This window comes from Lonchura striata, chromosome 4, assembly GCF_050655825.1.
Source record: "Lonchura striata isolate lonStrDom1 chromosome 4, ASM5065582v1, whole genome shotgun sequence".
Taxonomy (NCBI): Eukaryota; Metazoa; Chordata; class Aves; order Passeriformes; family Estrildidae; genus Lonchura; species Lonchura striata.
The window spans coordinates 35,662,647-35,676,681 of record NC_140706.1 but is presented as its reverse complement, the minus strand read 5'-3'; the positions used below and the strand labels follow the sequence as shown (position 1 = coordinate 35,676,681).

Below are 14,035 nucleotides of genomic sequence, written 5' to 3'. Positions count from 1 at the left end.
AAAATGTTTGCACTTTCAAGCAGTAGTAAAAAGGCTTAGATGATAAACGACATGACAATTACATGAACAAACAACATACACTAAGCCTCTGTCTTCATTTGGTCCTTACCATGTTCTCATTTGGCAAAAGATTCTGTTTTTTTTTTCTGCAAGCAAATAATGTGTCCCTGAAGAAGTTTTTGCTGTAACAACAGAAGGTACTTTTTGCTAAGTGAAAAGTTAAGTTTTTCTGAGAATTTTCATTTGTTCATATGAATTTTTGGTGCTATGTATTCCATTTTGTTATTAATGAATTTTATGTTACCCCTTTGAATATGACTGGTTTCAATGAGTGACTGAATGGGCTAATTTTATAATTCTTTACTGAAAACATGTATTTGAAATCACCCTCTGTTTCATCTCTTCAGAGAAATATAGCCAAAATAGATCAAATACAATTTTGGGAATTCCATATTAAATTTCTCTGATGCCTTCCTTGTGTTGATAGACAGGTATGACATTGTCTAGAATAGGTTAAATAAGGTAAAATAAAAGGTAAAGCTAAACTAGGTCAAACCCAGAAGTAGGCCTGCTAACTCCTACAGTCTAAACACCTGCTTAAGTAGGCTATGAGAAGGAATATATTTCTGACTTAAACAAACTTGACTAACTTAAACAAACTCATATGCAGATATGTATTCAGTTTGTTTAACTCATATGACCTTAAATTATGCATGAAATGCACCAAGAGGTCTCTTAGGAAAATCATATTGATTTAGTGGTTTTACAATTATACCATGGCAACACATAAAATCTTATGTGTATTTGAACTGTACTAGTACTGAGAAGAAAGGGAATGATTTGTTTGTCTACCCAAAGATATCATCTAGTGGCATTTGAAAACCCTAAGACATTTTGCCTTTTGGCTGCTGGTTCAAAGAGATGCACGTGTCCTGCAATCCTGTGATATGTCTACCTTCCCAGATTACTCAGGGAGTCTTAGGGATTGTTAAAACCAAACTAAATACACTTGGGCAACTAAATAAAATTTCAACAGACACAAACTCCATTCATATATTGATTTGTTCCTTTCATGAAGAAATTAACTTTGTGAACATGTGGATCTAGATGAGTAGTAAGGGAGGAAGAAGAAATGTAAATTTTAAGGCCTTCCTTCCATTAGGTCCATGATGAAATAAAGTGAATCCTTCTTTTGAATTGAAAAGTGAATCCTTATTTTAAAAGATCTCAGATACTGAGATAACTTGTAATACTATGGTAATACCAGAACAGTAATCACAGGCAGAAATCTAAAACATTTTCCCTACATTTTGCTAAGCTGGGAAATAGTCTTGTTACCTTTAAGGTCTAGTATAAATATTTAGAAATTGAAGTAAAACTCTCCAAAATTAATGAAATACCTAACCAGTGTAAAATATCAATATATGCAATGAAAAGTGTGGTTATATTTTTATTTAGTATATATTTTACATACATATATGATATACATTAATAAGACATGCAAATTATATATTTAATATAGTCAGTTTTCTGAAACTGTAAAGCAGCCACATTCACAAAAATATGGAAAAATATATTGCAAACAAGGGACTTAATAATGGTTGACTAGAAACATCAAATTTTCAGTATTCTATCCATTCAATCCTACCAGGAGTTAAGTAGCTAAACCCTCATTCAATTTAAATCTTTTAAAAGAAGATAGAGGAACTAAAAAGAAGATTGTGAGGAGATCCAGCATATTGTAGCTTACAATGTTTGCAGAGGGAAATCAGACTAGAAATCTTCTTTATCTAATCCTGTTATGCCAATAAATTAGCTTGCATATGTTCCTATACATTTACCTTTTGAAAATCCATTAACTGAAAAAAAAAAAAACCTAGTGACTGAAATATTAAGTAATGTACAGACTTTTTTAAAGCCAGGGAATAAATTCAGATTCTCCAACAGTGCTTTTGAAGATTATTGTTTTATCATAAAAAACAGGTAAATAAGAAATAATGAATGCCCACTTTTTCTCAGTTATGTGTATTCAATACATTTGTTTTTAATTCACCTTCAATATCTTCATGGTTTTAATAAAGTTTTAGGTTAGTATCTATTCACACTGCCTTGGTCTCCAGTGAGAAATACCTTGAGGAGGTGGCTGCCTGTTTCTTTTTTTTAATGGGAAAGAAAGATATGGGATTAAATTTGCTCCTAGGCAAAATTAAATTTTAAACCAAGAGGCTTGCAAGTTGGGATCTTTCCAAACTCTGGAGAAGGCTGCAGCTTGTTTGAGCTGAGGTAAAGTTAACCTACTTCACAGTGGCTGTTACAGGGCTATGTTTTGATTTGTGCTAAGCACAAAGTTGATAACACAGAGGTGTTCTTCTGTTGTTGCTGAGAAATTCTTTAACAGAGCCAAAGCATTTTTATTTTTTTGCTTTTCTAACTGCTGTGCTGATGAAGAGAATGGGGGTGCATGGGAAATTGGGAAGAGACAGAGCTGGCACAGTTAACACCCACTGACCAAGGCAATATACAATATGGCCATATGGCATCATACTCAGTATATATTGGGAGGGAGAAAGGGGTAGAGGGGCAAGGAGGAGTGGCGTATTTGGAGTGATGATGTTTGTCAAGTTTGCCAAGTAACTATTACCTGTGATGGAGCCCTGCTTTCCTGGGAATGGCTGAACATCTGCCTGCCCATAGGAAGCAGTGCATTCATTCCTTGTTTTGCTTTGCTTGTGTGCGCAGCTTTTGTTTGCCCTATTGAAATGTCTTTATCTCAATCCACGAGTCCTCGGACTTTTACTATTCCATTTAATTCTCTCCCTGATCCCACTTATGGAGGAACAAGAGAGAGGCTGTGTGGTAGTCCTTTGCTGGCTGGGGTTAAATCATGAACGAGGGATTTTTGTTGGCTTTGCAGTGCTTTCCATCTCTGGATAAAATTGTTGAGAATTTCAAAGCCTCTGCAAGCTGGAGCACTAGAGGCATAGGAGAAGAGAAGCCTTTGAGATGGGATTACCTGCAATTTGGAGAGAGGGAGGGAACTGTCAATCTGTAGATCTCTGTCTGATGAATCTGAACAGCAGAGTAGCACTTCCTGGTTAAGATGGTTAATTAGATAGAGGGTCAAATAGAAGTGCTTAGGAGTGAGAGAAGACAGAACCCAATTTCTGTGCTGAAGGAGATGGCTGCTGCTGCTAAGGCCTGCACAGTATATCTCAGATTCTGAAGTCATAGGGGTTATTTTGTGCAAAAAGAAACCAAATTATCTGAGAGATTATGAGGGGTTTTTTTTATTATTTTTGAAATTGGTATTAGGATCTAAAAGGATTTGGGTGGGGGAGGAAGAGGTCTAACACTACTTATGCAATGGCAGCAATGACATAGGGAGTGGCATGTCAGTAGAAAATGCATATCATACCACACCTCGCAGTGATCATACTGACTTTTAAAGAAAATTAAAGCCTGATTCACAGACTCATAATACTAGTTCTGCTAGATTTTAAGGGCCATAATTGATAGCATGCTATGTATTGTCTATGAAAAAAAAGAATCTGGTATGTAAAAAACAGATTCTTACAAGCACTTTTGATGAATTGTACAATTTTACTGTTTACTTTTAAAGTATTATAAAATGGTTTCAACTATTTTTTTTAATATATTATTTACAATATATTTTTGCACTATGGGTATGATGTCTGAGCATACAGCTCATTCATGTTGAGTGATTACTGTAATTAAAAATTCTCAACCAGCATACGTACACCCAGAGTGCAGGAAGTGTCAAGTGTTCAGAATAGAATGAAGACATGGTGGGAGAACAGAGTTTTTAACTGATGCTAAAATTATGTTTTGAAACTCATTCAAGTCAAGAACCAAATCAAGAATCAATCAAGAATCAAATAATTTCAAGGTAATGTAGAATGTTTGTACTGAGAACTTTTCCAGGGCATATTTACTAGACTCAAGAACAGAAATTAGGAACGAAGGTGACAATCCAAAAATAATTTATTTTCTTAATTCAGGTTCCTTCAACAACTATTCTAAAGTCCACTGTAGCTTTTGTTACTGTAAACAGGGTTGGTAAATTTCAAGTTCATGCAAAACTGAGGGAGATAGGCGATAGTCATACAGTGATAGATGGGGATTTATGGACTTAACTCCTATTAGCATTAATGGGAGTTAAAGACAAAATCCACATATATCATGATGAGATTAATTTCCATTGCTTAAATACATATAATGAAGGAGCTACACTAAAGATATTTTTAAAACTATTACTTTGACCTAATCCTTTGATTTAACTATTTTTTATAATGTTTTTACACTGATATCTGTGTTATAATTTTAGGAATCCTCACGAGTGTTGCATAATCATAAACCCAAGGGAGTTCATATTTCATGATTGCAACAAAATAAGAAACTTCATATGATGTGAACAGAGCTATATAATGATGCCACAATCTCACAATCTTATTTTCACAGATACTAAGTTTTCCTACAATAGTGACTGAGTAGAACTCTGCTTGCAAATTAGATATTTTCACAGTTTTTTCTGGATAATGCTGCAATTGCTATACCAGGATGTAGATTTTTAGGAACAGCCTACCTGATAGCAGCCTTCAAACAGATTGAAAAGCCTAATATAATAATGTGGAAGTAAGTAAGAAGATACTGGAAGGGATGAGAGTAAAGCCACATGATTTCATAATGCAGTGCTGTACAAGTAATGGTTTCCCCTTTAAGTGAAAAAGCAATCAGAGGAAGAGGAATCAGTGTAAAGAAACACAGATAAGGGGAAACAAGAAGTGTGAACTGATCTAATCTTTGCTAGATTAGATCACTTTAGGATATAAAAGGATATAAAAATTTAACTAAAGGCTAAGTGTCCCATGGAATGAGAAAATAAAGGTTCTGGAAGAACCTTAAATTTGTAAAGAAACCATTTGGGTTTTAGAAAGCATTAGAACAGGTGATGAGTAGTATTTAAAGCAGCACTGTTATGCAGTAGCAGGGCTTGAGCAGATGATGTAGGAGGCTACTTCAGGTCTTCTGTAGCTAAAAATTGCAGTTAGTGCTATGAGGAAGTAGAAAGTTTTATGTATATAAACTGAGCTGTTCAGCTTTCTGTATTATAAAGCGTTTTGCATATTCTTTAAGAATGCTTGTTAAAATACAGCAGAAAGGAGATTACATTTCTATGTCAGGATGAGCTGATTATAACACCTGTACTGGTAAATATTTATCTATTTTAGATAAACCAGAACAATTACTTCTAACTTAGAGAAGTAAGGCAACTGTAGGTCTGGATTCAGCCTTTTCTTCAAATGAGGCAAAAATATTTGAAGCTAGGTTTCCATTAATGTAAACAATAATTAAAAAACATGTCACCCAGCACACAAGCACACCCAGCGCACACTACCATTTCTCTAGACCTAAGAAAGAATCTTTGACTAATGGATTTTGTTTTCAGAACTTGTTTCTACCTAAAGTTGGTATAGATAGTTGTATAAATGATTTGACATTTCTTCCAGGAAGTCAAAGCAGAAGATACTGTATGCATTTGGTAGTAGTATAGAGAGATTTTCTGGACATATCAGCAAATCAGATACTTGACTCTCATATTTCTATGCACAGCTTCAAATTGAACTCATTCTTAACCAGAACCTCTGAAAAGACATCCTCAACACCTGTTAGTAATGTGCAATACAAAACATCACCCTTGATCAGCTGTTGCAATGCAATGCATGTCACACCTTGCAACTTGGTGAGACACTTGGAACATGGTTGTGCTACTTTTGCCTTGCATTTGCTTGTCCCCATCCACTTCATTATGGTATTGTAAAGCCAGCCATTGTTTTACATTATATCTTCCTCCACAATTTCCAGGGAATTCCAAGATTCTTCTCTAAAAAGTTATCCTAAACTAAAAGTTTCAGAGCAGAAGTATACATAAAAATGCTTTCCATTTCTGCTTGGAAAACCAATGGGTATAAGAATTCCTCTTTCAATTAAAAAAAAAAAAGTTTTTTTGCTAATTTTTATTTTTTATATGTGCTGATGTGTTTTTCCAAGCAAACTTTGGCTGCGTCCTATAGAGTTTCATTATAATATGGAATAGATCCTGTATGTCAGTAAGGTGATATGATCTTTCTGCTTGGAATGCAGGTTCAGCAACAGGATTTGCCTGGATTACTGCTGACATGTAACAAACTGGACAGCTGTAGACTCACTAGAATTTGTAAAACCTCTGTCTACTCCTGACTCTGTAACCCAGGATCAGGGTGGCAGAGGCCAGTGTATGAAAAATAAACGATGTCATATAATCTGATGTCCAAACTTGCATAAGAACAATAAATTTTTCTGTGCCTTGATAGAAAGGAGTTGATTGTCAGACAGGGACTTTTTTTTTTCTTTATTTTTAATTATGAAACTGTAAAATGGCCATTATTGTGAGGCCTCATTGTCACTCATCTGAGATACAAAGCATAGGTGTTTCTTCCTCACACGTCAGTATTAACACATTGCTACATATACGGGACAAATTTTTCAGTGTATTTTCAGTAAAGAAAGGCATCAATTTCCTTGTATTTGAGACATCAGTCTAAATGATTCATTTGAGGAAAAACACTTGATGAAACTCTTTAGCATTGAGGTTTGTAATGTGTACAAGGGAACACTTCTTCCAAGCAATCTACTGAAACACAACCTAGAACAGGTATGATAGAACAAAATCAGAAATGCTAATGAAGAAAGGTGCAGCTAAAGAAATTAAGGAACTGTGGCTCATGGAAGGACAGTAATTATGGTGGCTTAAAAATGGGTTGATATGGTTTAAAAGCACATTTTATTTGTAAATGCAAGATAATCTCATTAGTCTGAGGAGTAAAGAAAGACCTGTGCCTCCTATCTTTCCTACAGAAAGATATGTGCTTCCTATCAACATTAAACTCTTTTCAGACTGAATAATGAAATACCCCTGAGCAAAAACATGGTAAGGCCAAATAAAAGACATATGATTTCCAATTGTTAATTGCACTTAATTAAGAGTGTTAAATTAAAATAAATGAATTAATTCAGTGTTAATTGTCTGCACTGTTGTTATTTGCCATCACATCTCTCTGTGAGTGTCCCCTTCAATGCATTTTTAGCACATGCATTATGCTAAGCGTATTAACACACACAGTAAAAATTGCTCTAAATCTGCATTAAGGTCAGTGTTGTGCCTGACCTTTAAAACTCAGAAAATCATGAGCAAGTTTATCAGTCACATCTCCTAGAATAAAAGCAGATATTTTGGTATGGCCTACTATGTACGCAGTAGAATAATTGTTTTGTGTATTCTGTATTCTGTCTCTGAACATTTGCAACTGAAAATGTTGGCACTGATATTATTCTGACCTTGTGTGACTGAATAATCTCCTCTTAATTTTTGGTAATTGCTGACCATATATATGACACTTCTCTTAATGATCACAAAATCTTTTAGCAGTGTGAATACAAGCTGAGTGCAGCTTGAGCTACAAAAACTCTCTAAGGAACTTTTCAGGGTATTATGATAAAAGCTGAAATCTAAGTTCCACTGCACCAGTAAGAAAAGTATTTGCTTTCCTGTAGGATATAGTTCCCATATTGCCAATATATATTTAATTTACATGTCCAAGCAATCCAACCTATTTGTCAGATCTTTAATGGTATGTGTGCTAAGCTTTTTACTATTTATCTCAAATGAAAAACTTCACATGTTAATTTGTATTAAAAATGTTATGTTAGATGAAAAAAGTTATAAAATATAATTAAATATAATATATAATTATATAATTAAATATGTTAGGGAAGGAAAGGGAAAGGGAAAGGGAAAGGGAAAGGGAAAGGGAAAGGGAAAGGGAAAGGGAAAGGGAAAGGGAAAGGGAAAGGGAAAGGGAAAGAACCAGTTTACAGAGTTGACCAGCTGCAAGCCCAATTCTGCTGCTTTAGAGCAGGTGTAGATGAGTTAAGGGGAGCGTGCTTGCCGGAGGGACGCACGCCGCCCTTCCCATCGCTCACTGCCGCGCTCCTCGTCCTTCCTGAGAGCCGCTCAGCCCAGCAACGTGAAGCTGGCTGCTCCGAGATGAGCAACGCGGGCTTCTTTAACCCCTTGTTTTTCTGCCTGTTTTTCTGTTATGCACAGCCGAGGCAGCAGAGGGAGCTCAAAGATTTTGGTCATCAGCAAGAGACCTTGGGAACCGGGACAGAGACCCGGGGGCAATTGCGGCGCCAGCGAAGGGCAGGGCTCGATGCATTCGGGCTCCTTTGAAGCTGGTACGCCGCTTTACCCGGATCCCATTATCAGCTGGTAGCTTTAGGTACAAGGTATCAGTGGCCAGTTTTTATTTTGCACTTGTTGCTTACTTAACCTGTTCTGTTTACAGTTTGGAAAAAAGAGGTATTTTTCAATAATTAAAAAGTCCTTTTTTAGTCTAAAAATTTGTTCTAATGAGTTAAGAAGTAGGTACCTGAATTTTAAGGAATACAGTCAATTCAACTGATAAAATAGTGAAAATTGAAGACATACTGAACTGCAGTGAATTAACTATGGCTACAAATTCAGTTTGTGAAAAAAATGCAAGATTGTTTTCATTGTCATTTAAAGGTAGAAAGATTTTTGTGTTTTTTAGAAGTTCACCATCAGTATTAGAAAGAAGAAAAGCTAATAAACCACACAATTGAAAGTCATATCTAGGCAAAAGCATTTGTTCTGCAAAGAAATACTTGAGTCTCTGAGAGGTCAGCAGCAGCTGACAATAAGTCAAAATCTGTTTTGAGCTATGTCAGTGAATGCATTATTAACAGAACACAAGCATCATGAAGGTCAAGGTTGTGCTTAAATGTCCAGTTTTTCAATGCATGAAAATTAGAGAATTAAAAACCTTGTGGTTCTGACCAGGTTTGGTATTTTCTGTAACATATTACATTACCTGGAACTATTTGTTACAGACCAGGTTATTGTCTACCTTGACTGTTTCAATTTGCTTTCGAGGTAACATAGAGCAGAATGTAGTTTGATTATAGAAGAGAAATTTTGTACTAACTTAACTAACTTGCACTGAAAGGAAATGTTTATAATTCTCTGCTTTTGGAGAGAAAATCCACTTGAGATGTGAACTTGGTCATCCTCTTCCCAAACTCAGGACAATTTTTGTGTGTTAACAACTCCAGTTTTCTATATCTCCTTTATATATCAATCAAGTGGCTAGGTCTTTGAACTTTACTGACCTTGTGGTCTGTCTCCCCTTTTGGACCAGATTCACTCATCCAGACATTAGGAAGTAGCTGTGGAACACTATTCTAATCATGTGGGTATTGCTTAATCCTCTGATTGAACCTGAATAAATCTCTCTAGATGCCCTGTCAATCTGTTTGGGATTTGCAATCTGGAAAGGCCCCCAAATACAAATAAAAGTAATTTTCTATCTGAAAAAAAAAATCATCTACCTCTCTCAGTAACATCTACTACTATGTTCCAAGGTAGGTAAAGAACAGGCAGTTGTTAATACCACTTAGAGATAGGGGGCTTTTTTGCTATATCAATTCAATTCTGTCATTCCTGACTCCTGAAATTGTTGGGATTTCAGAGTATTCTATATATTTGGATCTTACAAACTCCCACAGTTTTTCTGTCATCTCTCTGTATTTTAACCTGCTCTGCCCCAAAATGACTATTCAAAATTACTTTAAAATAGGTGTTTTTAGCTTTCTTCAAACAAATGTGAAGCACTTGTAGAGAAAAGGAATGCCAATATCTCCCCACACCAAATTTTAGTGATTATATCTACCATATGTCTCAATTTTAAGTGAGATTATCCTGGAGTCTTCATCAATTCACAGTTCAATATCTAGTTTTGCTACCTTTACACTCTGACCTCTTCTTATTATTTTCTTAAAATCTCATCTTTTTGTACTTTATCATCTGTCTTTAGTAGAAAAAAATTAAGTGTATGTAAAAAAACACATAACCAACTTCTTTTTATTCTAAATTTTATATACCAGTTCAAAGTTTTAGTACTTTCTATTATTTCAGTGCAATAACTGTGTGGAAGAAGGACTTTTAAAATAAAGTATACATCTCCATATACACTGTAGATGACAACATTAAAAAATATTATTAACAAAGTTGCTTAATGAATTAGGACTTTTGAGATTAGGGAGGTGGAACATTATTGAAACTACTATCTATCTAATAATAATTTAATTGCAACTGTCAAATAAAACTTAGGTAGAAATTATGTTAAAAAACACCTTCTAGCCTTGGCTTTACTTTTACTTGTGAGTATGGTATAATGATGAAACTTTTGTTAGGGGAAAAAAAAATCAATTGCCAAATTAGGAATTCTCACTTTCAATTCTCAGAAGTGGATTTCCTTCTTCACGGAGTTCCGGGTAAAGAGAAGCCCTAGCTATCTTTAGAGCTCATGGAACATATTTCACTTGAACTTCAATGCTGACTGAGTTAAAATATCTTACCATGGTTGTCTCTGCAATGGATCCAAAACTGTTTATAAATATGTTGCATGTGACATTAACTGGAGGACCTGCAAAAGAGAAAAAAAAACCCCACCAGTCCCTGTTTGAGAATTATTGCTTATTGATTTATTATTCAATATAAACCATTATAAACAATATTTACTGACTTTGGAAGAAATAATGCTGCATTCACAAGTAATTTAATGCACAATTAAATTGAATAGTTTCTAAGAATTTTCTTTTGATTTTTCTCAAAGGTACACTAGTTATCTGACCAGGCTTAGCAATTAGCAATTAAAAGAACCCACAGAAACAAAGTTCAGTATAAACCTGCACACATGCTTCTACAAAAAAATGAAAAAAAAAAAAATCCCATTTGAAATATATAGTAAAAATATTTTATGTGTATTTCAGTGAGAATGCATTTCACTTCTCACAACAAGTAGGGGGAAAAGTGACTTTCTTCATTCAAGGCAGCTTCTACCTTCAATGTTATCTGTCATCACTGGGAAAAGAAATGCATTATTGTTGTTCTTATCTCTAATGCTTACAGGAAAGTAATTTAGATTCTATTCCCATTTCTTTTAAATTCACAAAGTGTTTGAGTCCATTTATGACTGAATTCTTTGTTACCATGGGTCCTCAGTCAACTTGTTGTTTTGTCTTATCTTGCATTTTGAAGAATCAATAGTGGCAGAGCAGTCATTATGATAACTGAACAAGGAATTGCCTCTTCATGGAAAAGGGTTTAAATTATTTTCCAGAAGTCACTTTAAAAATGTCATTGTGGAAAATCATGCTAATTTTTCCATTATTCCTTATCAATTTCAATCTGTGTCAAATATAAAAAAAAACAGAAAAAAAACCGTTTTTCCATCTCCAGGTTTTTTGTTACCTTTCTACAACTCAATATTCTTATTTCAATAAACCACTTCAGTATTGGAAAATCTGGATTCTTTTTGTAATTGTAAGCAGTCTAACAATGAGATATCTGTATCTGGAATATGAAGACAGGTCTTATAAACATTTATGTAATATATCTTTTTTAGTATCACTGAAGAATGAAACTCCTCTGCCACTACTGGTGGATTGCAACTAGCAAAATCTAATGACCAATAAATTTCACATTAAATACTTGAAGAATCAGAATGTCCACTAAAAATTCTGCCAATAGAACAGAACTTTGAGCACACAGCTTTCTTTCTTGACAGCAAAAATTGTTTTGAGGTCCTGTACAACAATTCTAACAAAACACTTCCACATATACTTCAGTCTTTGCAATACACAAAACTACACCTATGGAGTAGAATACTCAGGTAAGGAGGTAGCACTTGCAGTCACTTTGGTATGCAGTTAATTATTTAGAGTTGTTGAGTATATCCAATACTTCTGAGAATTCAGTAAAAGCTTTAAATGATCAACTCCTGGAAAGAATCAAGGGAAAAAGGAAAAGCAGGGACCATGAATTAAGGCAATCATTAAAAACTGTCAGGAAGAAAATTGTACTTCTTGCCCATATTAGTAATTTGTTTACAAGGCAGCTTTTCTTTCAAACACTTCCATGTTGTAGTACCTGCCATCCTTTCAAATTTGATGTGATGCTATCTTGTTTAAAATAGTGCTATACTTTAAAATATGTTTGCTTTATCAACATAGTTGCTTTTATTAAGAAAAAGCTCTAAATCGCTACAGTGCTGATGCCTAATTTCAAATTACAATAAAATAGTTAATAGCTAGTTAAAAGGGGCAGAAAAGTAGAAGCTAAAAGTAGCCTCCACATGTGTTAGAGTTAACTCAAAGATACTGTGCTGAGAGTAAAAATGAACTTCCCAGAATATGGTCAAAAAGAATCACGAATATGAAGCTGTAAAAGCTGGAAGTCATATTCCAACACAGGAATTCAGGCAAGTTGAACATAGATTAAAGAGAGGCAGAAAAGAAATAGAGCCAAAACTCACTAGAGACAGAAAAGGTAACAATGATCACTATCTACAAGGCATTAAAAATAGAATCCTGCCAAGATCTGAAAGCTGAAAGAAGATGATTAAGGTATAAAAGTATCGATGGAAGTGAAGAAGGTCAGAGCAAAAAAAAAACAAATGAAGTCTTTGTAGCAGCATTTGTCTCCAGTTGCTATCTGTGTCAAACACTAGAGCCATTCTACTGGAATTTTGTATGAAGACTGTAGAAGACATTTCAGATCAAGTGAACAGGAACAAACTGACTGGCTGAAGTGATGTGAATCCAGACATTATAAAAATCTTTGCAGAATTGTGTAAATACAATTCACTGTAAATCAGCTGTGTCAATTTTGTAATCAGTGGAAATGTGTAGCATGCTCTGCAAGTACAACTTGAATAAAAAAAAAAAAAAACCACACAGATTTCAGGTATGATGGTGGGTGACATGAACATGAACTTTATCCCTGCAAACTTTACCTCTGTTCCAGCCAAACTGGTAGAAATAATGAAAACTTTTAATACAGATTAATATTATATATAAATACATTAGATGAATTAATATATTTATATATTATTGTAGAAAAATATCAAAAAGCCAAAAAGGATCAAAAATTCTATTAAAATCTGCCATACAAAACCAGCTTAAATAGAAAACACTGGAAAAGGTATACAGTAGGTAGTAATCCACAAATACACAAATTTGTAAAGATCAAAAAGAGGTAATACTTCTCCATGTCTTAGTATGTCACATGCCAATACAATCAGTAAAATAATCAGCAAATTTAAAGCAAACAAAAAAAATTATTTTTCCTATTCCAAAAGATAAAGGTTTTATTGCCAGAAAATGATGAAAAGGCCAAAAATAGAAACAGCTTCCAGAAGGGATCAGGAGAGCATATGTAACTAAATTAATTTTTTTTCAATTAAGTCCTGGCTTTCAAAGCTTCTAAACTAATGATTGCTGAAAAATTTTTGGCAATAGCAGGGCAAGTAATACTTTACATTTTCCTATATAAATGCCCAAACTTTTACTTTAATATTTAAATTTTTTACATCTAGGTTACATAATTGTGTTTAAATTTAAAAGGCAATGAAGTATTTTCCATACTTGCAGGAATGGACATCATCTACAGTGTGGACACTGAGTAAGAGAAGCACTTTACTATAGGTTTGACGTAACATTAAAAAAAAAAAATGCAACAGGAACAGAGCTTTTACAATGATTCTAAATTTCCTGATGTATTCCATAGCTGAATAGCTGAATAAACACCATGTCTTCTCCATTATATTTTTGAACAAGAACTCATATGATGTATTCCATATCCAAAAGCATAGAACATAAGCAAAATGCATAATTTTGTCTCCTTGACCAAGATTAATTATTAATAAAATTGGTAATTAAAAATCTTGTCTGCATAGGAATTTTACTGGAACAAAAAATAATTTAAAATTAATGTCTGAGTTATCTCATTAGCACTTTCCCTCTTTCTTTAAAACTGTCACCAGTTTAAAACCTCAAAAAGGCATTAAGCCCCAGCACTTGTTGTAGGAGTAAAAAAACTAACCAAAAAGTGGCA

The 14,035-nt window shown here is 34.2% G+C and overlaps 1 protein-coding gene across 2 annotated transcripts in view; it reads right to left on the bottom strand.

The window, feature by feature from the left end:
- Nucleotides 1–14,035, bottom strand: part of GLRA3 (glycine receptor alpha 3) — an 86,827-nt gene that overhangs the window by 48,183 nt on the left and 24,609 nt on the right. For both annotated transcript variants that reach the window (XM_021550946.3, XM_021551025.3), the window contains exon 3: nt 10,498–10,565. In XM_021550946.3, the coding sequence (XP_021406621.1) occupies nt 10,498–10,565 (68 nt within the window). The remainder of the gene's footprint in view (nt 1–10,497; nt 10,566–14,035) is intronic.